The following is a 21,961-nucleotide window of genomic DNA, read 5'->3' on the forward strand; positions in this document are numbered from 1 at the left end:
TAGATTGTCTCATTACTTTTGGACTCTTTATGTTGGATCAGCGATATGTCCATTTGATTGCCTTTTTTTTTTTTTTTACCTCTGTCTTTTCCTGAAGCTGTTTGTCCAGTGGCTGGAGCTGGAGATGCGGCCGTGTGCTCTGCGCTGACGGGTTCTACTGGACCATTTGACTCTGGAGGTACATTTCCTTCTTCAATATAATGCAGGTGCATCTGGAAGAAAGACACAATGACTCATGTACTGCTCGAGTTTTCCTCCTTTTGCCACCTGCTGGTTATTAGTAGTACTGCAAGCTCCTCCCTGAGCCACTGGTCCTGAACGTGGCTGCATTTAGGATGAGTGAACAAGTCAAACAAGCTCACCATTCTTTTGTGTCAAACTGAGGATTTTGTTCCACAGAAAATATTTTTGCTTGGAAGTCTTTATTGTTACAGAATAAGCTGAACAAGCCATTTTAATGAGAACGACTCGTGCAGAATTCTGCAAACAGCTGATTTTGGTTGAAAGAAGTGTTGTTCCCGACTGGACTGTCTCTGGATAAGACAAGTGACAGTTTGCACACACACACACACACACACACACACACACACACACACACACACACACACACACACACACACACACACCTGTGAAACCTGTGAGATTCTTTTAACAAGCTCCTCTGCGGACACACTGCCAGCGATGACCTCCAGGGGGGTCCCATTTGCACCAATGAAGAAGCTGGAGGGTATGCACACCACCGGGTCTGGTAGAGTGGGTCAAGGAACAAACTGACAGTCCAAACAATATTCTAGCAGTTCGGGTTTCTAACCATCGTGTTCAGGATGTATATGGGAATGAAAGTGATGATATGTGCAGTCACATAAAAGCTCACACACACAAGAATTTTTGAAAGAAATCATTAAAAAACTTGTCAAATAAACTGATAAAAACAGTCCTTTGAATTCACCTTCCAGTAACTAAATATAAGCCGGCTCACTGGGCTCCAGAAAGTCAGAAACTAATCAGGCTCAGGTTTGACCATTAGGTTGATGAGCTAAAGAGAGCACAAAGATTTCCTCTTAACGGTCTAGACTGGCTGATAAGCCGACTTCATTGGGCTTAAAATGAGCCTACTAATTGTGACCCCTGACTCTGATCTTTACATACGGCAACCAACTCACTGATGGTGAAGAACACATTGGTTTGACGTTTGACTGCGATGGCAAAATAACAAAGTATTTGTCAATGCAGACCGGTGGAGAAATGCATTCTGGGCCATGGTGCTTTGTCAAGATTGTATCTGGACAGGAATATAAACAATATAATAAACAATATCAACAGTCAAAACTGAAAAGAACTGTAATCCTTATTATCCTGATGGGATCTTCATGTTGCCTTGGAGTTGAATAATAATGCCATTGAGCAGAGACACTTCCTTGTCTTTAATAAAAGACACCAAGTCAAGCTTTCAATAAGTAATCGATACAGAGGCTCTTTGCCTACAATCGGAGCAAGGTACCACCACCCGAAAGTGCCTTTTATCATCTATTTACATCCATTTATTTTCTTTGTCTTCTCAGCCAGTCCAAGGAAATTTCCACCAAAAAAAGGATACAGATGTGGGAAAACAGCAAACATGTTTCACTGTAGGGAAAAGGAATAAGGAAGTGAAAGGCAAAATAAGTTAAAACTCTCAGTGTTAAAATTTATGAAAAGAAGCAATCATAAGACAAGTCAATTTTAGACAGGTGCTATAACAGAGCAACAAATAAACAAGAGAAGTTAAGACGGTTGTGGGCCGCTACGCTAACGTAGTCCCACCAGGAGTCTGCAGAGAAAAAGTGTGGATTCCGCAGAGAACAATCCTGATTCTGCGGAAAGCAATTCTTGATTCCGCGACTAAAAAGTTGATTTTCCGCAGGCATAAAAAAAAAAAAACACCAAAAATTACCAGTTATAAAGCAAATTTATGTCATAATGAAGTAAAAATTCTCTTATGAAATTAATTGCAATACCAGAATACTGTGAAACATTGTGGTTATAAAATAATCAACATCAATATTCTCTTTGTCCCTCTTGTCAGTCAGTTTAGTGCAGACAACGCCAAAAAACCTTTAAACAATACAACTCATATCCAAAGCATGGACCAACAAAAAGCCCCACTGGTCTTTTTGTGGGTCTCAATACCCCAAGTCTGGGTCTTGTCTTGGTCCCAATACCCCAAGTCTTGGTCCCAACACCCCAAGTCTTGTCTTGGTCCCAATACCCCAAGTCTTGGTCTTGGTCCCAATACCCCAAGTCTTGGTCCCAATACCCCAAGTCTTGGTCCCAACACCCCAAGTCTTGGTAATATTTTGGTTGCGATGAAACGAGACCAATACCAAGGTCTCGTTTCAGCTTGTCTTGACTAAATTACTATCCACTATTATGCTTTGATCAAAAGGTTAACATGAAAATTGGTCTAATGGTCATTACAGTTATTATCTTTTACTTTCAATATGATGCTGCATACAAGGAATGCTCCAACGGTGTATTTTGTTGATATTGGTGATGTGGACTATCAACAGAAGGAATTTCATTCGCAGAGTGAACTACAAATAGTTATTTAAAACAATCAATCAATGTTTAAAGTCCTCCAGACGCTTGTGCTGGATGGAATTTAACGCTACAAAACAACAACCTCACAAATGAGCTGAGATTTGATTTAAAAACTGCAGATTACCTATACAAAACACATAATGTGTTTGCACAGAAAAATTCTCTCATTCATGCTATGATGCAACACCGGTACAAATACTGGGCCAACATGATACTCATGGACATACGAGACAAAAGCAAAACATTAGAAGCAGACATTCACCAAATGTGGATATCTCATCTTCTTGTTGCATGTAGTTAAATATAAACCATGGAAATTCCTTAATTCCACAATGAAAATAAATTACCTCTTGGCATCGACTTTGATTGCCACACAGTTTGTTGCTGCCTTTGACACCTTTTCTTCTTCCCAGTTCGTTAAAAGCTGTGTTGACTGTTCATCCTCACCTAAAGATAGAGTGATAGAGACATGAGTTAAGGGGCAATTTCAATGAGATTTTAATTTAAAATGTCTTTGCGTAAACCGTTAACAAAGTATGTAAGTGGTTGAAACGGCTGAACTCCATCTGGTCTCAAGTGTTCTTGACCAAGACGATAATACAATGTACGAATGTTGCATCATAGGTGCTTGGTAGTCATTAAGGCTGCATGAATCAGTTTTTTTGTTGCTTAGAATGAAAAAAAGTGATTCTCTCACAGTGTTTTTTTTTTCTTTCAAAATAAAAATTCAATGCCCCATTATCTGAGATACAAGTCATTTTCAGTCACTTTTATAATTATTTGAACTCTCCACATATTGTGCGATATTAGTAGGGCTGCAGCGATTCCTCGAGTAATTCGAGTTAATCGATTACAAAAAATGTGAGCTTGCACAATGACCTTAATGGCGTTCTGCTACGGAGCGGGCTTTAATTAAGTAAACGTATGTATTATCTGATTACTCGATGAATCGATGGAATATTCGATAGAATAATCGATAACCAAAACGTTCAATCGCTGCAGCTCTAGATATTAGTGCCTTTGTGAATGGTGTGCTTCTTTTGTGTGTGTGTGTGTGTGTGTGTGTGTGTATATAAATCAGTTGTACACAGTATTATTTGAGACTGCCGCTTTCCTGCCGCTTTCTTTACTATGAATACCGTTTTTGTTTTTTTGTTTTTTGGCTGTTTGCACAATCTCTGGTAAGCATTGCCACTTTTACATTTCACAGCACATCCTATGAGCATGTGACAAAGAAGTTCTTGAATGAATCTTTTTGAATCTTGAAATATCAATTCTGCAGAATTACGAGGGACGGAGACCGCCATTGAGGTTGCAGCCGTCGTTTTGTCTTAGTTGTACTTAAATAGTGGGAAACAAAAGTGAGGTAAAAACACATTAGGCGAGAGGAAAGAAATAATATTGAACAATGCATCCAGCAGGAACTGGACCCAGAAACACTGTGAACAGGAGGCGTTCACTTATCACAATGTCGCTGCCGGCACGTGAAGAGAGACGTAACTCTGCGGCAGAGAATTTTAACGATGCTTGAATTGGCTGCTTCGTCTTTCAAGAGCTGTAAAAATGAAAAGTGTGTGCTTTCAAGAAATGACCCACGAAAGAGATTTTCTTTTTTTTTTTTTACAGCAAAGTGTTTTCTGCAACACGCTGAAGATTGAAGATTGACTACACGGTTTTGGGAGAGGAATTTAAAAATCGTGCCTCAATAGGTTGGCACAGGCAGGCAGCTGTTTTTATTTTCTGTAGGTGGCGCAGATTGACCCATTGGGTTCATTTTTCTTATTGATAGAGTGAAGATCTGTATTCTAGTGTGTCAAACTTTATGAGATTTGGAGCCTGTTCGAAGTGTCAAATGTGTAGCGGAAGAGCACAACAAGAATTTGGTCGAAGCTCATTCTGCAAACTGTGCACTTCCGGTTTGTCATGTAAAAAAAAAAAAAAAGGACATTTTTGAAACGGAGACATTGATGAGACAAACACGGTGTTGGTTCCGTAACTGTAGCTCCTTCCTAGTGGAAACTAGGGCCGTTTATGTTCATGTTTGTGGGTGTCGCTCCTTCGTGTACCGTTTTGTTTAAAGGGCCATAAAATGAAAATGGTTAGGCTAGTGAAGACACTTTCAAAAATATCTCATCCTCAATGTCTCTTCTGTGTGAAACTAAATGTCCAAGCCACCAACGTTGACAGACTTGGACTTTTGTTGTTGTTTATAAAGAAGATCCCCCCAACATCATGTGCAAATTGCGCACGTCCAGTTTAGGTCAAAAGGGATTGCGTTAGAAATGTAGGCCTTGATGAGACCAACCCTTGGTGTTTTTGTACCACGTCTCTACGTGATTAGAGTGTTTTGGGGTGTTTGAAAAAGCCCACTGTCTTGACTTTTCTCGTTTGAAAGAAGATGACGAAAGTCAAAACAATGTTACACCATGCAAATGAGTGTTTTGACTTCGTTGCAACATCGCAGGGGAACACTACAAATTCACACAACCGCCTCAAACGTCACCACAGAGCACATTTTGATGAGGCGATACTCACTGGAGGCCGAAAAGTGTTGGCCAACTTTTTGTTTAAAGGTCCGGTGTGTAAAATGTGTCTTTATTTACGATTTTTGTACTGGTAAAAGCTTAACCTACGGGTCATAAATACTTTACCCAGAAGTGCACACACGCAGTACAATAAAAGTAATTTGGTTTTCACACCCTTACAATGGTTCTTATATACGACGCTTGCAGGTGGATACTGTTGCTGACCGTCGGTGAAAGACACGCCTCTTTACAGCGACACCTGGCTTTGAGGCACGGAATAAACCGGCCTTGGCATACTGTTACATACAGTACACATCCGCTCTTGTCTTGGCGTTTCAGCGTGTTTTATGTCCAACAAATAACAATTTTAAATGGTAACAGACGCCTGGTTACTTGGTGCGATTCGGTGTATTTCAATCAAACGGAAAGTGCATTTGATAGGCCTCTGTGTGTGTTTTGCCGTCGGTAATCTTTAACCTGAGCGCACTAGCGTTGGCAAGCTAATACAAGTGGGTAATGTGTACAAATCAGAGCCTACCTGTGACGACAACAACAAAGATGCAACTCCGCTGCTTCGCCGCATTGATGGCGTCAGGAATCGATCCCTGAAACCAGCGCATTGTCACAACAAGCACAGCTGACTGCCCTCAAAAAGTTCTACTCGATTCGTTTTGAACGATGACGTTCTTCTTCTTCTTCTTCGTCTTCTTCGTCTTCTTCAATTTTTATTGGTGGTTGGCAACCAGCTTAGAGGCGCATTACCGCCACCCACCGGACAGGATCCTGGAACAGTAGATTGGCAGGCAAAGAATAAATTAAAAAAATATATATATATATCTCTAACAAGGTCGTGGGTTCGATTCCGGGCGCGCGTGGAGTTTGCATGTTCTCCCCGTGTCTGCGTGGGTTCTCTCCGGGTTCTCCGGCTTCCTCCCACACTCCAAAAACATGCATGTGAGGTCAATTGAACAGTCTAAATTGTCCGTAGGTGTGCATGTGAGTGTGAATGGTTGTTTGTTTCTATGTGGCACCTGCGATGAACTGGCGACTTGTCCAGGGTGTCACCCTGCCTTCGCCCTGAGAGCTGTGCTCCAGCAGACCACCGTGACCCTGAGCTCAGGAAGAAGCGGGTATAGAAAATGAATAAGTGAATGAATGAATAATATACAATATGACTGCACAGACCTTCAAACCTCATCTGAAAACGCACCTTTTTTTAGAGCTGCTTTTAATGTGTGGTTAATGTCCTTTGTCATGTAATGTCCTGTGCCATGCAAAGTGCTGATTACATGTAATTGTCCTGTGTTCATATCTCAATGTAATGTTTTATGATTTTTGTGTTTATGTAAAGCGTCTTTGAGGTTATTGAAAAGCGCTTTACAAATAAAATGTGTAATAATAATAATAATAATAATAATAATAATAATAATAATAATAATACAATATAGTATATAATATAATTATATATGACTAATCACTACTTCAATATAGAAGAATCTCAACAAAACAGTCCTTGAACCACAGTTTCATATTCTACTCTAAATAGTAAGTAGGGAGGAGCAGTGGAGCAGTACTATGAAGGCATTTCTGAAGATCATAGTGCAATTTCTGTGGAAAAGATGTGACTACTATGTGAAAAGTGTGTGACAGTCTAAAATAAGGATTGTAACAGATCAATATCCCCAACAGACTTACAGAGAACCAATAAATCCACTCTTTGTGACATTAAAACCCCAGAATCTGGTTGAATTCAAAATTATTCAGTTCATGAACATAATTAAAAAAAAAAAAAAACAGCAGGTCACAAATTATATATATAAAAAAACTATTTTAGCAGAAATTAAATGCAATTTCAGAGGACTGTTTGGATTATTGTCCTTTAGAAAGGAAAACTTTGCTTTAGTGTGGATGTTATTTGGACTGCCTCTTGATATTGCAGATGTAGTCTTGTTTGAAAAACTTAAGATTAGTTTTCATTGGAAAGAATAAAGGATCCGGACCAGAGAAGCAATTTCTCTCCACCTGCTCTTTCTGATTATTTAATTATTACTAAGACATACGTCTTCAGTTCGAGACGAATCAAGACGCGACTGAACAAGAGTCTTGTTTCCCAAACAACACATTTTATTGTTTTTGAAAATGAACATTGTTAAATCAACAGATTCAAAATGAACGAATGACAGTTGAAGTTCAAGAGCATCTGTGAGTTTGATCAACTGAAAGCAACGACAGGAAATGACACGAACGAAAGGCAATTAAATATTTCATCAATGAAATATTTGTCTGTACATGAAAATGTACAGATACACTTCACAAGGGGGAAAAGGTTTGATTTTAATCATTGTCAGACATCAGGTCACATAAAACTGGTGTATGAACTGGCGCTACTTATTTTATCAGAGCTAATGAGTCAGATTACAGCTGTAGATTTCAACAACAACCTCAGGAAACAGATGTAAAAAGCACAAATTGTGCTCCAAATGGATGCTAGCATGAGCTAAAATGATGCCGGATAACAACGATACAACTCCGAAGGCTTTCTTTCTGTCACCAGAACTGTGTTACCAAGTGCTTTTCCCGAGGGGACCTGCCTCTCTGACACAGAACTCTGCTTAAATACGTGGTATACCAATGGCTGGTAAAAAAAAAAGAAAAAGAAAAGAAAAGAATAATCCAAACATTGTATGTTTGGATAAACTGTGCATGTAGGCACCTAATGTGCATGTGTATATATATGTATATATATATATATATATATATATGTATATATTTTTACCAGCCATTGGTAAATTAACTACTTGACAACAACGGATCACAACCTTTATAGCTGATTTAACAAACCAAATTTGTATTCTAATCCAAAAACAAATCAGCATTTTCAATTACCTTCAAGAGAACATAATTAAAATGGTTGAAAAGGCAGAGAACGTTATGATTGGGCTCCCTCCGTCTCCATGGCTTCACAAAGAAAGACAGCCTGCAGAGCTTCTCCTTTGGGCACGTACACGATGTTCTCTATCTCGCCACCACCGTTGCCAGGCTTCTGGAAGTGGATCTCCAGTTGGTCCTGCAGATCCTCCACATCGCCGGTGTCGTCAATGTCAGCTAAGAGGACGGTTCGCTCAGAAGAGCAACTGAAAGTCTGAAATTAAAAACGCAAACATGTCAACTTTAGGTAGCACAGCAAGTATTTTCCCACGATGCAAAACTTTTGTGGGTAAAAAAAAAAGGCATTATCTCAAATCCCTCTCGTTCTTCAAAACCTCAGCAGGGTTTAGAATTTAAATGTATGTGTGTAATTATCATCAAAATGTTTTATGGACAATCAATACCTGTTACACATCTGTGATGCAAAACTATTTTTTCATGTCTGAGTGAACAAATTGTAATCTACTTAAAATAAATAAACTTCATTCTTTGCAACTATATTTGTCGTTTCTATTCACTGGCTGTTATTTTTGAGTTGGTTTGCATCTGACTGAGATCATCGCCGGTGAATCTTACAAAAGGCCTGCGCAGATTTCACACAACGAAGCACAAGGTGTTAGCGAGCCTCAAGTGACCTTTGAAATGAGAATGTAGCGCTGAAGAATAAACAGCACCTGAAAGCCGTCCAGTTGCTCCTTGTAATTGGGTGCAACCTCCACATCGACTCCAGACTCCAAGTCGACCCGGTAGCTTCCCTTCAACGCCAGTGTTTCGCTGACTATGAACACACACACACACACACTTAATGTGTACAGACAAATGCAGTGCTGAACATGTATCTTAAAATCCATCACAAAGTTTACCTCATGTCACTATTTGTAAATGCATAATATTGACTGGAGAAAAGAGCCTGGCACAGACAAAAACACAGATTCATTAGGGATGTGCATGTGACCTCTGACCTATAGCAGAGGTCAGGGATTCAGACGGACCCCGAACTCTCTCACTGGTTCATCAGCAAATGGCCGTTTACAGATATTGACAGACAAGAAGAGTCGCTAACCCAGCCTATGTGTGAACTTTGAACTGTGACAACTCTTTCAGAAGGCTCAGCGTCTACCTGCATGGTTTCCCCATTTGGGCTCAATAAAGTACATTGATTCTATCGTACTGTGTTGTACCTCCAGGCTGGAGAAAGGTAACTTGTCCTGTCCCCAGGTTCCGCTTGTACTCCAAACTCTCCACCTCCCCTCCACCTTGACTTGGCCTTGAGAAGCTCATTTCCAGACGGTCTCTGATCCTTTCCTCCGGCAGGGTGGAGCGGATGTTGGAAACCTTGAGAGTTTTTCTGCAAGTACTCAGGTGGACCTGTACGATAATGACAAAAACATTTCTCTGAATGAATGAATGAATGAATGAATGAATGAATGAATGAAGGCTTTATTTCGAACGCGTGGATAAAAAAAAAAGTCCTGAAGTCTTGAAGCGAGCTGTGAAAAAATACAATTCATCGGAACTGAAGTCTAAGTATTTGATCGGAATCGTTAGACAATTTACTTCTGCTTTTCTAGAATGGAGTCGTGGTGTTTGCAGGATTATCGACGCTCCACCTCTTTTCCCACTGGTGGGAAGAATGAGAGGACCCCTGACCTTTAACCCGGACTCAGGAGCTCTGAAGACCATGGCTGTGTCTCAATTCAGGGTCTGCACCCTTCGAACCGAGCATCCTCCTTCTGAAGGAAGCATCCTCCAAGGACCCGGCCGAGAAGGACGAACCCAAACCCCGCCTTCCCGGTAACCACACGGGACGGTCTCGCCTTCGGCGTATTTCCTGGCCAACCCCGGAAGTGACCTTTTCATAGCATCAAGCTATCCATTGGTTCACCATCCAACGATGGCGTTGGATGTTCAAATACGTAAAAACCCTACGTTAAAAACTGAATAGTTTATGTGAAATTTCAATACTTAAATTCATACGAAGTGTCTTTGCCAGTAGATGGCGCTAATTTCAGCTGACTTCTCAGGATCCGAGGATGCTTTGCTGCAACCCGCAAAGCATCCTGGGATACAGAAGGACGCGAAGGATAGTAGCGGTGCAGCCTTGGAATCGGCTAAAAGTAGGGCACATTTTCGAGGGCGCATTTGGAGCGTCCTTCGGACTTTTGGGAATTGGGACAAGCCTTCGCGCAGTGCTATGACGCAACTTCCTTTCAAATGCAGGCTCGGAAGGATGCAGACCCTGAACTGAGACGCAGCCCAGGAGATGCAGCTTGCGAGCTCATTTGCAGGTGCACGCTGAAGGTCGTGGACTTTGGCGAGCTAATAAATGTCATTGTACTTTATTTAAATAGCACTGAAGAACAACCCACAGGTTGTCCAAAGACTAAATAATCATTCAAACACAACAGTAAACAAGGCCATAGATGAAGTGAAGTGAAGTGAAGTGCTACCACATTACTGAATGACGGTCAAATGAGGTCAAATTCATGTCAGTGCTGGGCTCATTCCAGGGCTGGGCTGTGGTTTGTCAGTGTGTGTCAATGTCAAAAACTGAGATGCTACGTGATAACAAACCTCATCTTGCAAAACCTGAGATGATTGTGAAAACCTGGGCGCGGTTGCAACTGAAATGACACAGTGTTGCCATTTGCACCTTGGGTTGCATTTATTTATTTATTTTTACATATGAAAGGTGCTATACAAATAAAGTTTGAATGATTGATTGATTGACTGATTGATTTATAGCTTTGGCCTTTCATTAAATTGGGGGGGGGGGGGTTAGAAGGCCCAGTGCTAAACTCATCATAGGTACATTTCACAAAAGTGTAATAAAGGACTTATTTATCTGTCAATACAATGTGGATGACTTGTAAATAGTCCAACTGTCGATAAAATGTAAATATCTGGTTTGTTCTTTTTCCTATCTTACCATATGAGTATTTGAATTTTATTTGTTTCTTTTCAATTCATGTATTCTTTCCTTCCTTTGCACCATATTCTTGCTGTAACTATGTACATTTCCCCAATATGGGGATTAATAAAGGCTTCTCTTTTATTCTATTCCGTTCTCCACATAGTTGACTTGGTTAACTTAACTGGACGACTAATGCAGTTGACTTAATTAATTGACATCCAACTTGAACTTTGCTAACTTCTAAGGAAACGAAACGTACCTCAAACCTGGAAGCAGACTTCAGGGCAACTTTCTTCGGTTTCACAAACAAACGATCGGCGCCAGCGGACACGGGGCACCTGGGCATCTTCAGAACGTGGGAGGCCACTGCAGGACAAGGGACAAAATAAAGAGCACAGATCGTCATCGCCACAGAAGAGCCTTTGTGTCTGTTTAGCCAGGAGCCTAATCCCCTCGTAACAATGTCTGTTACGTATGTTGGTCAAAAACTGTGGAAAAGAATTTCCCCTCGGGGGAACAATAAAAAAATCGAATCTAATTCAATTTCCTGTGTCTGATCCATCTAATGCACCAGAAACCATAGGTGGAGAACAGACGTAGAGATTTGTCGATACCAATCTCATGCTCTGACATGTCTAAGCCGGTATTTCTGTTGAAGGTCCTGAATGACACATACAGAGTTTAAACTTTTCACGCTTCAGCGCTGCGTCCTCAGTACATATTGCCACCCGCTTGGCTTCCTGTTTACTGTCACTTAAGTTCGTATCGTCTGCAAGCCGGTTTGAACCGCCGAGGTGGTCAACTGGATTTTCTCATCCCTGGCGTCCAGTTTACAGACTTGAGTTGAGTTGTTGAGCAAGAAAAAAAGGGGGAAGAAACTTGGAGGTATTTCAACAAATACAGTGTCACAACAATCCCTCTCGTAAGGTAATCCCTCCTGTAATTAATGCAAAGCATCATTTCAGTTTTTCAGCTCACCACTGGCTACTGTTGCATTTCAAATGATCCTGTTTTCCTGTGTACGTTTTGATTTTTATTATTTGCACCCAATGGAGTTGCACTCTGAATTTCGTTGTTCTGAAATGTACAAAGACAATAAAGGCTTTCAATTCAATTCATCTTGACTCATCCTTTTTGCAATTGATTGTTCACTGTGTCAAGCGATAGAAGAAGGAAATTATTTTCATTTCATTTAAGCAGACTTTTTTCTTCTCATCGTCGCCAGGTGGCTTTTGGGGACGCAAGGTGTGTTTCGCGGTACTCCTAAACCAGATTAGTTTCTTGTTCTTCCGTCTTTTTTCCATCAATATCTTATTTCTAGGTATTTGTTTTTTTTTTTAAATTAGTATAATTTTTTATTCTTTTTGCACTACTTTTTGTTGCAGTAATTATGCAAATTTCCCAAATTTGGGACTAATAAAGGTATTCTATTTTATCATATTGTACTGTATTGAATTCTATTCCATTTCAGTGTTTATATGTGAGCAGTTGACCTGCTTGTGTTTTGTGGGGGGGGATACGAAGCTCGATGCAGTGGTTTGCACTACAGTGTTACGTGATGTACTAGGACATGAAATGAAGATGTTTGAAATCTTTTCCTGATCACTTCTGGACCATCTCAGTACATTCATGAGCACCTTTTTCCTCCTCGAACGTGATGAGCGCATGTTGTCCTTGAAGAAGCACAAACGGTCTCTGGCTGACTGCAAACACTCCTCTGATTAGCTGACTCCTGTTTGTCCTCTCCTCTTGGTTTCGGCCTGTGAAGTTGATTTTTGTGTGCAGACTCTTTGCAATGACCTGGTTAGATGAAGAAATGTCGTTAAGTCTGTGGTGCTTGGAATGTTTCCAATAATCTATTTATGAACTTGGAGGCTGCAGCAATGATTCAGACTGAAGAACAGCCGGTGGATTCCTTCGGTCCAGTTTCCTCCTTTACCTTGAATCTTTGGGACAATTCCGTCGTCTTCATTCGCTTGTCCTTCAGTTGCAACTGGAGACTCTTCAGCTCTTCCTGCAAATCCTGTTGGCGCTTGCCGATTTGCAGGATTTCGTTCTGCCGTACAGAAAAATATATTTTCCTCTCGTCTCTCTTGAAAACAGAGCCCAGAGTTGTTGCCGGAGAATTACCTGCACCAGGGCAGTGCTGAATTCTTCTTTGCACTCGTCTTGGCCTTTCATCAAATCAAAGACCTTCTGCTGGGCGACGGCCTTGGTGTCGCTCTCTTCCATCTTCTTCAGCAACAGTCTGTCTTTCTCGTCATTGGCTTTCTCCGTTTTAGTCTCGATGCGAAGAAGGAAAGAGCACAAAAGGTGACTTGCATATGACACGACAAACTGCCACAGGATAATATCACATTGAAGGAGTTCAATATTGACTTTCAGCCCAACGTTCATTGGTTTTCTGAGTTTAACCCTTGAAATTTGCTTCATTCAGAGTACTGGCTTTCTGTTTTTTTTCCCCCACTGAACTTTGCTCATCCTTTTGCAATTGAAATATCCAGTGGTCGATTTCACAAAGGAGGTTTAACAAAATTATAGGACAAGGGTGGGAAAACGTTTCGAATGGTGGACCACAATGGGTTTGATAGAGGGGCCGGAGCAGGAGCAGATGGATGGAGTGTTTTGGTGACCCACCTCATAAAGACAAAAAAAAAAATATCATGGATATGTAGAATGTCAATTGAAAATGAAAAAAATCATTGCAAAAATCTGTGCCTTTGAAGCCTCACGGCATTTAGCTCTTTGTCACTGAAAAAATGGATGAAATACAGCTATTTTATGGCTTACTGACTATTAATATCATTTCCATATGCTATGCTATGCTATGTTAATTTAGTGGGCCAAATTAAAAAGCTTAACATAGCATAGCATATGGCCCCCGGGCCATAGTTGGCCCATGCCTGACATGTGTCTGGTTGTACTATATGAGTTGACCTTGGCTCCTCAAACGATGTTTGGTTTTTGTTTTGAGTTGGTTTAATACAAGTTGTTTAAAGCTGAGCGTGTTAACCATGACTACAAAGACCCAACATATTCATACCACAAGTTTACTGTTTGCTGTGACATATTTCAACTGGGAAAACACGGGCACACAAATACATGTGTACATTACATTATCACATTGACAAGTTTTTTGTTGGTTATATGCAAATAATCATTGTTAACACTCCAGCTTCAGCAACTTGTGAGATAATACCTGTAGTAATTACCTGTAAATGACTTTCTGAGTCACTTTTCTCACTATGTATTGGTTTCGAAGTAGCTTTTTGTGTTACTTCATAATTTAAATTCTATCATTAGTATTTGAAAACTGAGGTGCGACTCAGAGACTCTGATTTGGTGTATGCTACATGACAAGTTGTCCAAGAGTAGTCACAGAGGAGAAAGACTTGAAGTATACTAGATTAATTATTTACAGATGCCAAGGGAATGCATTTATACGTTGTTTGTATATGGACATTTAAAAAAAATAAAGATTTTTGTCGTGGTAACACAACAAAAACAAACACAACACTCAGTACCTTCCAGGCCTCCAGCTCTTGCAGGGCTTCCTCCAACCGGCTGCCTCCATTGCAAACACCTGCGTTCTAGCAAAAGCACCAACGTCATTTTAAGCCGGTCTTAACTAGTTAGGACAGTGGAGCGCAGAGTTTCTCAACTGGTGGGTCGCGGAGCTTGTTTTGAATTCTCTCTGTATGAACAGAGAAAATGTTGCGCACAATTTGTTGACTGAGACATGATAGAAAATGGGGGGGAATGGGGTGGAGAATGAAACGAGTCCTAAAACTCTCCCAGTTGAGAAGCAGCGGTGTCGAATAACGCAACCACACGAGTCATCTTACCTTTGCCGGACCTTCCTCGTAGTTCCAAGACATGTCGAAATTTAAACTGTGGTGTGAATAAACGCCTCGACTGACGGAGAGATCGCAGTTCCGGCCTTTCACGTCTCCTGAAATGGCGTCCAGAGTGAAACAGTCGCGACTCAAATCGAAATAGAAAGTAAAAGTTAAAACTCCAACTACTGCGGTCACGTGTGTGTGTGTGTGTGTGTGTGTGTGTGTGTGTGTGTGTGTGTGTGTATGTATATGTAGACATATGTAGAGAGAATTTTTTTTTTTTTTTAATGTTGGCCATTTTAGCAGGACACGCAATGCAAATCAATCATTTTCAGTCATTTATTGACTAGACATGATAGAAAGTGGGCAAGTGTTTTTATTTTTATGAAAGAAATTTGGGACGTGACTTCATGATGAGAAAGAGAAAAAAAAAATGATGATGGTCCTGAGACTCCACTCGTTGAGAACCACCGGATTAGACTGAGCCTAAACATAACAGAGATAGTTGGCTTGTTGGCTAGGCCTACTCTGTCCACGGAGCCGTAAGCACCGCTGAAGACGCGGCAGCCTGCGTTAGGGTGGACCGACAAATTCTGCCGGTTCTCTGGGTCCAATTCTGAGCGTTACCAAGGTTTTCCATGACCAGAGGAAACTCTGCTGCATCAGGGATGTGAATGGAGAGCGCTTTTCAGTCATTCAGGGTTCAGTGTCTTGACCGAGGGCACTGCTAGAAACAAGTGGACAGCTAGAGCTGGGATTGGAACCCCGCTCTGCCAACTGAGCCCCAATATTTCCACATTGAAACACAAATCAAACACACAGCCCTTCTAGAGAAGTAGCAATAAAAATACACAGAGTTATTTAATATCATTTGTAGAGGCAGAGATACAGATGAAGGTGTCCCTTGTAACATTGCCATGACAAAAAAAAAAAAACTCTGAAAAAAAAAGATCATTTGAGGTTTTGTTTTGCATAGAGAAAAAAAATACAACACATCGTCACACTGTCAACCATATAGTGTTTCTATTAGTTATTCTTTAGCTAGAGGCAGAAATTGCGTGGATGTGACACGAAATGAAAATGACTCTGTGGAAAATATCTCTACGTTGCACAATAAGAAACATCATACTTTTGTCCAAAACGCTTGACGAGGACGACGACGAGAAACGTCGTGTCCGTCAGCAGCCCTGTAGCTTCTTCATAACGGAGCTGTCGGGTGGCGCACAGGTGAATATTGTCCCCACGAAAACGCTCGTCCCCCACAGCTGGTGTCGGATCACCCGGCAGCAGCCCAGGTCCTCCGTCTGGAAGCCCAGATGACGGTAGCGGTCGTCTGTCTCGAACAGCGTGTTGTTGGTGTACGGCCCAAAGAACTGGAGGAGACAGACACACAGAGGAAACACAGTGGGACGATAAAGCAGCGGCAAGGAGTTCCCGACTCACATGTCAACAGGGGAAACTTCTGTGACTGTGTTGGGTTCAGTGGTGTCGTCGAGTTCATTCTAGTGGCTACGCTCTGACTATTACTTTCGAAGGCAGGCTTGAAAACAACACAATAAGAACCGCCATTACCTCTTCATTCACATAGAAGTGAGATCATACAAAGACTGATGATATAATTGTCTGAATGTCACTGTATTGTCAGCAACACAAGATATAGAACAGTCATTTACAACTGGATTTTAATTCATTCACGAACAGCAGTCACAAGAAATATGCGTTAAAAATAAATAATAAATCATGAACACACAAACTTTCAGCCATCTAGTGCAAAAAGTGGTGCAAACAATACATTCTCTGAACAGATCATTACATAAATCGCCCATTTAATCTAATTTTTAAAAGATGAGAGAGGAACGTTGAGTCAAAAAATACCAAACTGATTTGTATTTTTGCTCATTTTTAGTAGTCGTACAGTAATTTGGGACCTTTTATAGTGGTTGTAAGGTAATTCAGGACCTTTTCTAATGGTTTTTATGGCGCTTCTACCTTCGTATCACACAGACTACGCCGCTAGTTGTGTTTAACAAAATGGATAAAACCATAATAATCACATCCTGGAAACTTCATAAAAACAACACAGTTGCCAGGTTGTTGGTGGATCTGAAAGCAGGGGGCGCTGTCGCACCCGTTTTTTATTTTGTTTTTTTGCCGTAATTATGTAACTGTCTCCCATGTGGGACTAATGAAGGTGTTGTATTGTATTCTATTCTGTTCAGTGTTTTTATTCACAAACAGGCGTCATTCACATCAGCTGGTGAGTGGAGGAACGGTTGAGCGGTTTTACCGGCAATCCAGAAGAGGGTTCAATGAAGTCAGCCCAGAATCCTTCACTCTGCAGGGCCAAGCAGATTTTCTTTGCGCCATCTATAAACTACAAAGCAGAGGCAATTATGTGCTACTGTGAAGAATCCTGCAATTTAAACACTGCAGCTGTTCAAAGACTTCAATAATAATGCGGCAATTTTTAAAATTGATGTTCCAGTATCAGTGCTTCAGTTTCAACGTAGACCAATAAATCCATGCACTGTTACCCGCTTTTACTTTCTTGATTACTGTTGACACTGATGTTCAATTGTTGTTTTAAATGTGATTTCATGATGTTAAGAAAAAAAACCAAACTTGCAGCACATTGTTGCACTTGCTAAGGCTCTCCCGCCAGTCTGAATTCGTGCTTGTGTTGCGTGTCGCTTTGGATAAAAGCTTCTGAATTTTGTATTTTGCCGATCTGAGTTAAACTACCATCTGATATGGGTTGATATTGGGGACGGGCGATATATCTGCGCTTTGCGATGTATCGTCAAAACAATTACCGAGGTAAGAATACGTCATCTCGCGGTAATAACGATAAACTCGTGTTGATGACGTAATTACGTGCTCAACGCACTTGCTGCTGGCAGCTCATGTGCAGCACAAGAACAAGCACGGGGCTGATAGCGCAGCCACCGCGCTCGAGAATCCATCGTGCATTGTGTGCAAAGTGAAAATAAACACCGCGGAAACGATTTGCAAACATCCTGTTTTACTTTTTATTGATTTTCTTTTGGGTCGGCGCACCGGGATGTTGAGGCAGGAAACGCAAATATGTTAGCCAACTTTTACTGGCACAACTCCCGAGTCAATGTTAGCATGGAGATTTTCAGGCTTTGTGTTCTAAAGGAACTCGAAGCAGACGTTGAACTCTGTCGTTTATCCACACCGTCTTTTCAAGAGCGATCTTTCTTTCTGTTCTCTGTGGCGCTTGTTTTTAGTGAGCTGCTGCTTCTGCAAACACGGCGTGCTGCAGGCGTTCTTCTTCTTCTTCTTCTTCTCCTCCTGCCTTCAGGGAGTAAACTTACGCCGCCACACCAGGCCGGGCATTGGCACTACATCGTTTTCAGTTGTTTCCAGCGTATCCGTGTAAATGTTTTATTTTTAATTTTTTTGATACGGCTTCGTGTAAACACGTTTTTTTTCGAGTGCGGTTTAAAAAAAAATATCCCAAAACATGGAGTTGCATTGTTTTATATTTTTTATCGTCACTTTTATCGTTATCGCGATAAATGCCAGAAATTGTCGTGATAAAACTTTTAGTCCATATCGCCCATCCCTAGTTGACTTCATGTCTTTCAATCACAAAAGCACCATAAAACATCACTACTGCACAATAAGCCCATGGCCATTTGAATTTCAAAAAGATCTCTAATCCGTTTATCATAATTATCGTCTGCTGGCGATATACAAACGCTCCAGTAACTGTGACTTAACTGTAATTAAATAAACATTTTCAAATTTCACCAACACTTAACATGAGTTCCAACAACAACAACAACAACAACAACAACTGTCCTTCTTGACCTTCTCATGGTTGACATCGGTTCCAAACTCACCCTCTCCAGCAACTGCTCTCTTTCTTCTTCCACAGCAAAGGACCAGTACACCATGTCATTCACCGTCTTCTGGGTGACGGTGATCAGCATCAGGCCCGAGGGCGTAGCCTCCGGGAACATGGAGCAGAAGTCTGGAAATCACATCGTCGGCAGCAAACCACAGAAACATGCATGCGTGAGAAACAGACAGCAGCAGCAGCAACAATAATAATAGGAACTATATTATACTACTACTAATACTACTACTACTACTATTATTAATAATAATAATAATAATAATCAAACCAACTCATCTCTGACTGACCCATTTTCAGTTGTTCAGGGCAGGGCTGTGTGATGCACTCCACGTTTGACTTTTCAAAGTACTCTTCTGCTTTGGGGACACTGTTGGACGGCGACGGATCAGCTTTCTTCCGACAAACAAACAAACAAACAAACAGAGGTTTGAGGAAGCCAAACTGCAGAAAAGCTGAATACACAAACACTGAGATGAAGTTAAATCCTCCTCCTCTTTTTCTCACAACAGCCAGAAACAATGCTAAGCTTCCAGACGCTACCTATGTCCCTCCCACATTGTTTATTGATATAGTAAAATATATTTGTTTGGTCTCCTTTGGAAATAAATAAATAAATAAATAAATAAATAAATAAATCCCCCAACACACCATCAGGCATGTATCTGTAATAATGTCCATCTAAATGCCTATTACACCTGCTATTCATAATCTATTATTTCTATTAATCTAAAATTACACAAATAGACACTACGAAAATGTGAGAAATGAACAAACAAAAAAATAAAAATTTTCCTTTTTTTTAACATACTTCATCCTGGAGGGACTTTTCAAAAGTCTAAGTAACGAAATAGCTGAATTTCATCCATTTTTTCCCCAGTGTTTTAAGAGTCATTTCAATAAAGAGCTAAACACTGTGGGGCTTCAAAGATGCAACTTTTGTTGTAACTTTGCTTGTGTTCATCTTTGGTAGCATTAAAGCAGCATGTTTTCTACATATACCATGATGTATTTATTTCTCCTCTGTGGTGGGTCACCAAAACACTCCATCCATCTGCTGCTGCTCCGGCCCCGCTATCAAATCTTAGAACCCACTGTGGACCAGCAGTCAAAAAGTTTGCCCTCCGCTGGTCTGGATGCAAATCATTCATAGTGGAGCAGCACGACTAACAACCTGTTCAAGTGTAATAGATGAGTTTGTTTTCAGGTTGCTCAAATGAAAATAAATACACACATACAGGTACTACCCGAAAAAGTAGAATATCAAGTAAAAAGTTGTTTTATTTTGGCAAATTCACATAAAAGATGAAACCAAGAAATTTTATTGAGCCATCAAGCAGTTCCTTGATCTAACTTTGCTGATTAAGATTTTCATAAAGGTTTGACTTTATGTAATATTCTAATTTTCTGAGTTTTTGAATTTGAGTTTTTTTTAAGCTGCAAGACCTGATCAGAAAAATTCAAAGAAATAAAAACTTGAAATATAGTGATTTGCATATTATTTGTTTATATATAATATGTCAAATTCACCTTTTAAGTTGAATTGCAAAAATACAACAACCTTTTCAAGATATTCTAATTTCCTGGGTAGTACCTGTATATGCTGTGTGTGTGTGTGTGTGTGTGTGTGTGTTCATAGACACTTCAAACTCACCAACAGCCCTTCAAAGTAGTGGCAGAGCACCGACTCCTCCCCCTCACCACCACCAGGTGTTGTAAGTGGCAGCCTCCTGCCAGCTTCCTGATGACGGCCACAGCCTCCATCACCGCCACGCAGGAGGAGCAGCACGTTCGATTCCTGAGGTCCGGAGGGCACCGTGCTCTCAAGCTGCCCACCTTAACCACAGAGGCAGCATAGAAAAGGAAATGTTAATGTATAGGGGGAGGGGAGGGAGGGGGGGGGGGGGGTTGGCAGAATGAAATGTAGGCAAAACATGAATACCGAGGTCAGAGGAGAAGATTGATGACTGATCAGAGACGACCGGCTTGTTTCCCGACAGGACTCCTCCAGCGGCTCCCACCCGACTCACCAAGACGTGAAGCCCCGGGAGGTAGGAGACCACCCTGGCTCTACAGTGCAGCACCTTCACACACACACACACACACACACACACACACACACACACACACACACACACACACACACACACACACACACACTTTACTATCTGTGACTTCAGACTGCCCCACGTGTACCAATAATCAAAACAGAACAGAGTTCAGCAGACACAAACTCACACCGGCCATGATGTCGTCTCGCTCTGTCGTTCCGTTCAGTCCGTCGTTATCGTTTCTGCGAAGGTAAATGATTGAAAGACTGCCGAGCAACACACCTCCTCCCCCACCCACTGGTGCCTGATGTCAACTGTAGTGTTCCAGACCTTTATACATTCATCTTCATTTAACATAAGAAAAGGAATTTAATGTTCCATTGTTGGCAACTAATTATATATTATATATGTCACATGTCACGTGACAACTGACCAATTAAAATCTTTGAATCTTTGAAGGTTGTTTCTGACTGTGTGTGTGTGTGTGTGTGTGTGTGTGTGTGTGTGTGTGTGTGTCTGTGTGTGATGGACTTCCAGTGCTGTCGTGCAGGCTTCACTGTTGCAAATCAAACTAGTAGCGGCCCGCGCACCCTCGGACTGTGTGTTAGCGACTTGGGGAATCTTTTGCGTCGTGGTGTGTAGCTTAAGAGCTCTAACTGTCCTATAAAATGACTTGTTGTTGTGACGTGTATGCCGCGTGCTATTATAGTTGTGAGGAAACACACAAGGTCACTTTGATGAAGACAAAATGCATGTGGGAAAAGGCGCGAGAATATTAATTGTCAGCGATAGAAGAACTCTTACCAAATGATGAAGTTTGATCTCAAATGACTTCACTCATGCCTGTAACCTTCTTCTTCTTCTTCTTCGTAGTCTTCTTCTTCTTCTTCGTAGTCGTCGTCGTCGTCATCATATGGAAACATCGCCATCTAGTGTATATTATATGAACAACCATTCCTATCATGACGATTGCGTTCCGCTGCATTTTATTGATTGCTTTACGGTCTTTAATATTAAGTATTTAAAAACATTTTTAGTATTTCAAATTTAAAGTCAGTCACTCTATATAGTAGTAGTTACTTGAAGCAGAAGCTGAATAATAATAATAAAATAATTAGGCACCAGGATCTCGTAATTCCGAGAAAAAATTAAAAGGAAACTTCTAAATCTGTAATCAGCGGGCAATGATGCCGCTATCGCAGTGTGATGACGCTATCGCAGTTAAACAGATAAATGTTGTT

At 40.9% G+C, this 21,961-nt stretch overlaps 3 protein-coding genes across 5 annotated transcripts in view; all 3 read right to left on the reverse strand.

Annotated features, from left to right (window-relative positions):
- ubxn4 (UBX domain protein 4) overlaps window positions 1-5,819 on the reverse strand; it is a 15,072-nt gene extending 9,253 nt beyond the window's left edge. For both annotated transcript variants that reach the window (XM_076030515.1, XM_076030513.1), the window contains exons 1-5: window positions 5,644-5,819; window positions 2,928-3,027; window positions 1,598-1,626; window positions 627-745; window positions 80-212 (exon numbers count right to left, since the gene is read on the reverse strand). In XM_076030515.1, coding sequence (XP_075886630.1) covers window positions 80-212; window positions 627-745; window positions 1,598-1,626; window positions 2,928-3,027; window positions 5,644-5,725 — 463 coding nt within the window. In that variant the 5' untranslated portion in view covers window positions 5,726-5,819. The remainder of the gene's footprint in view (window positions 1-79; window positions 213-626; window positions 746-1,597; window positions 1,627-2,927; window positions 3,028-5,643) is intronic.
- Window positions 5,820-7,874: 2,055 nt separating this feature from the next.
- On the reverse strand, window positions 7,875-14,951 carry nmi (N-myc (and STAT) interactor). Its single transcript, XM_076030541.1, has 9 exons — window positions 14,793-14,951; window positions 14,472-14,537; window positions 13,078-13,230; window positions 12,887-13,003; window positions 12,585-12,747; window positions 11,207-11,313; window positions 9,215-9,401; window positions 8,708-8,811; window positions 7,875-8,247 (listed from the first exon to the last, which is right to left on the reverse strand). Exons 1-9 carry the CDS (start codon window positions 14,823-14,825, stop codon window positions 8,035-8,037), a joined length of 1,143 nt encoding a protein of 380 aa, XP_075886656.1. The 5' UTR covers window positions 14,826-14,951; the 3' UTR covers window positions 7,875-8,034.
- Window positions 14,952-15,144: 193 nt separating this feature from the next.
- LOC142891129 (methylmalonic aciduria and homocystinuria type D homolog, mitochondrial-like) lies at window positions 15,145-21,656 on the reverse strand. 2 transcript variants are annotated; one of them, XM_076030517.1, is made up of 8 exons: window positions 21,525-21,656; window positions 20,908-20,962; window positions 20,612-20,753; window positions 20,324-20,505; window positions 18,960-19,068; window positions 18,656-18,786; window positions 17,074-17,160; window positions 15,145-16,159 (listed from the first exon to the last, which is right to left on the reverse strand). In XM_076030517.1, exons 2-8 carry the CDS (start codon window positions 20,914-20,916, stop codon window positions 15,965-15,967), a joined length of 855 nt encoding a protein of 284 aa, XP_075886632.1. In that variant the 5' UTR covers window positions 20,917-20,962; window positions 21,525-21,656; the 3' UTR covers window positions 15,145-15,964. The 2 variants fall into 2 exon arrangements, with proteins under 2 accessions (XP_075886632.1, XP_075886633.1); XM_076030518.1 differs by having other exon boundaries at window positions 18,960-19,065; window positions 21,525-21,654.
- Between the last annotated feature and the right edge of the window lie 305 nt (window positions 21,657-21,961).

Source organism: Nelusetta ayraudi, unplaced genomic scaffold, assembly GCF_046127955.1.
Source record: "Nelusetta ayraudi isolate G7.1 ecotype Tasmania unplaced genomic scaffold, CSIRO-AGI_Nayr_v1 ptg000028l, whole genome shotgun sequence".
Lineage (NCBI taxonomy): Eukaryota > Metazoa > Chordata > Actinopteri > Tetraodontiformes > Monacanthidae > Nelusetta > Nelusetta ayraudi.

Bases quoted from the DNA above. Each gene is read 5' to 3' on its own strand.
- nmi (XM_076030541.1), bottom strand. From the start codon at position 14,825: ATGTCTTGGAACTACGAGGAAGGTCCGGCAAAG. The intron at 13,231-14,471 runs GTACTGAGTGTT...CTTCGCATCGAG, and splicing joins AAGAGCTGGAGGCCTGGAAG to ACTAAAACGGAGAAAGCCAA. The intron at 13,004-13,077 runs GTAATTCTCCGG...TCTGTACGGCAG, and splicing joins TCAGCACTGCCCTGGTGCAG to AACGAAATCCTGCAAATCGG.
- LOC142891129 (XM_076030517.1), bottom strand. The intron at 20,506-20,611 runs GTATTCATGTTT...TCTGTGGTTAAG, and splicing joins AATCTTCTCCTCTGACCTCG to GTGGGCAGCTTGAGAGCACG. The intron at 18,787-18,959 runs GTCAGTCAGAGA...TGTGATTTCCAG, and splicing joins CCCTGAACAACTGAAAATGG to ACTTCTGCTCCATGTTCCCG.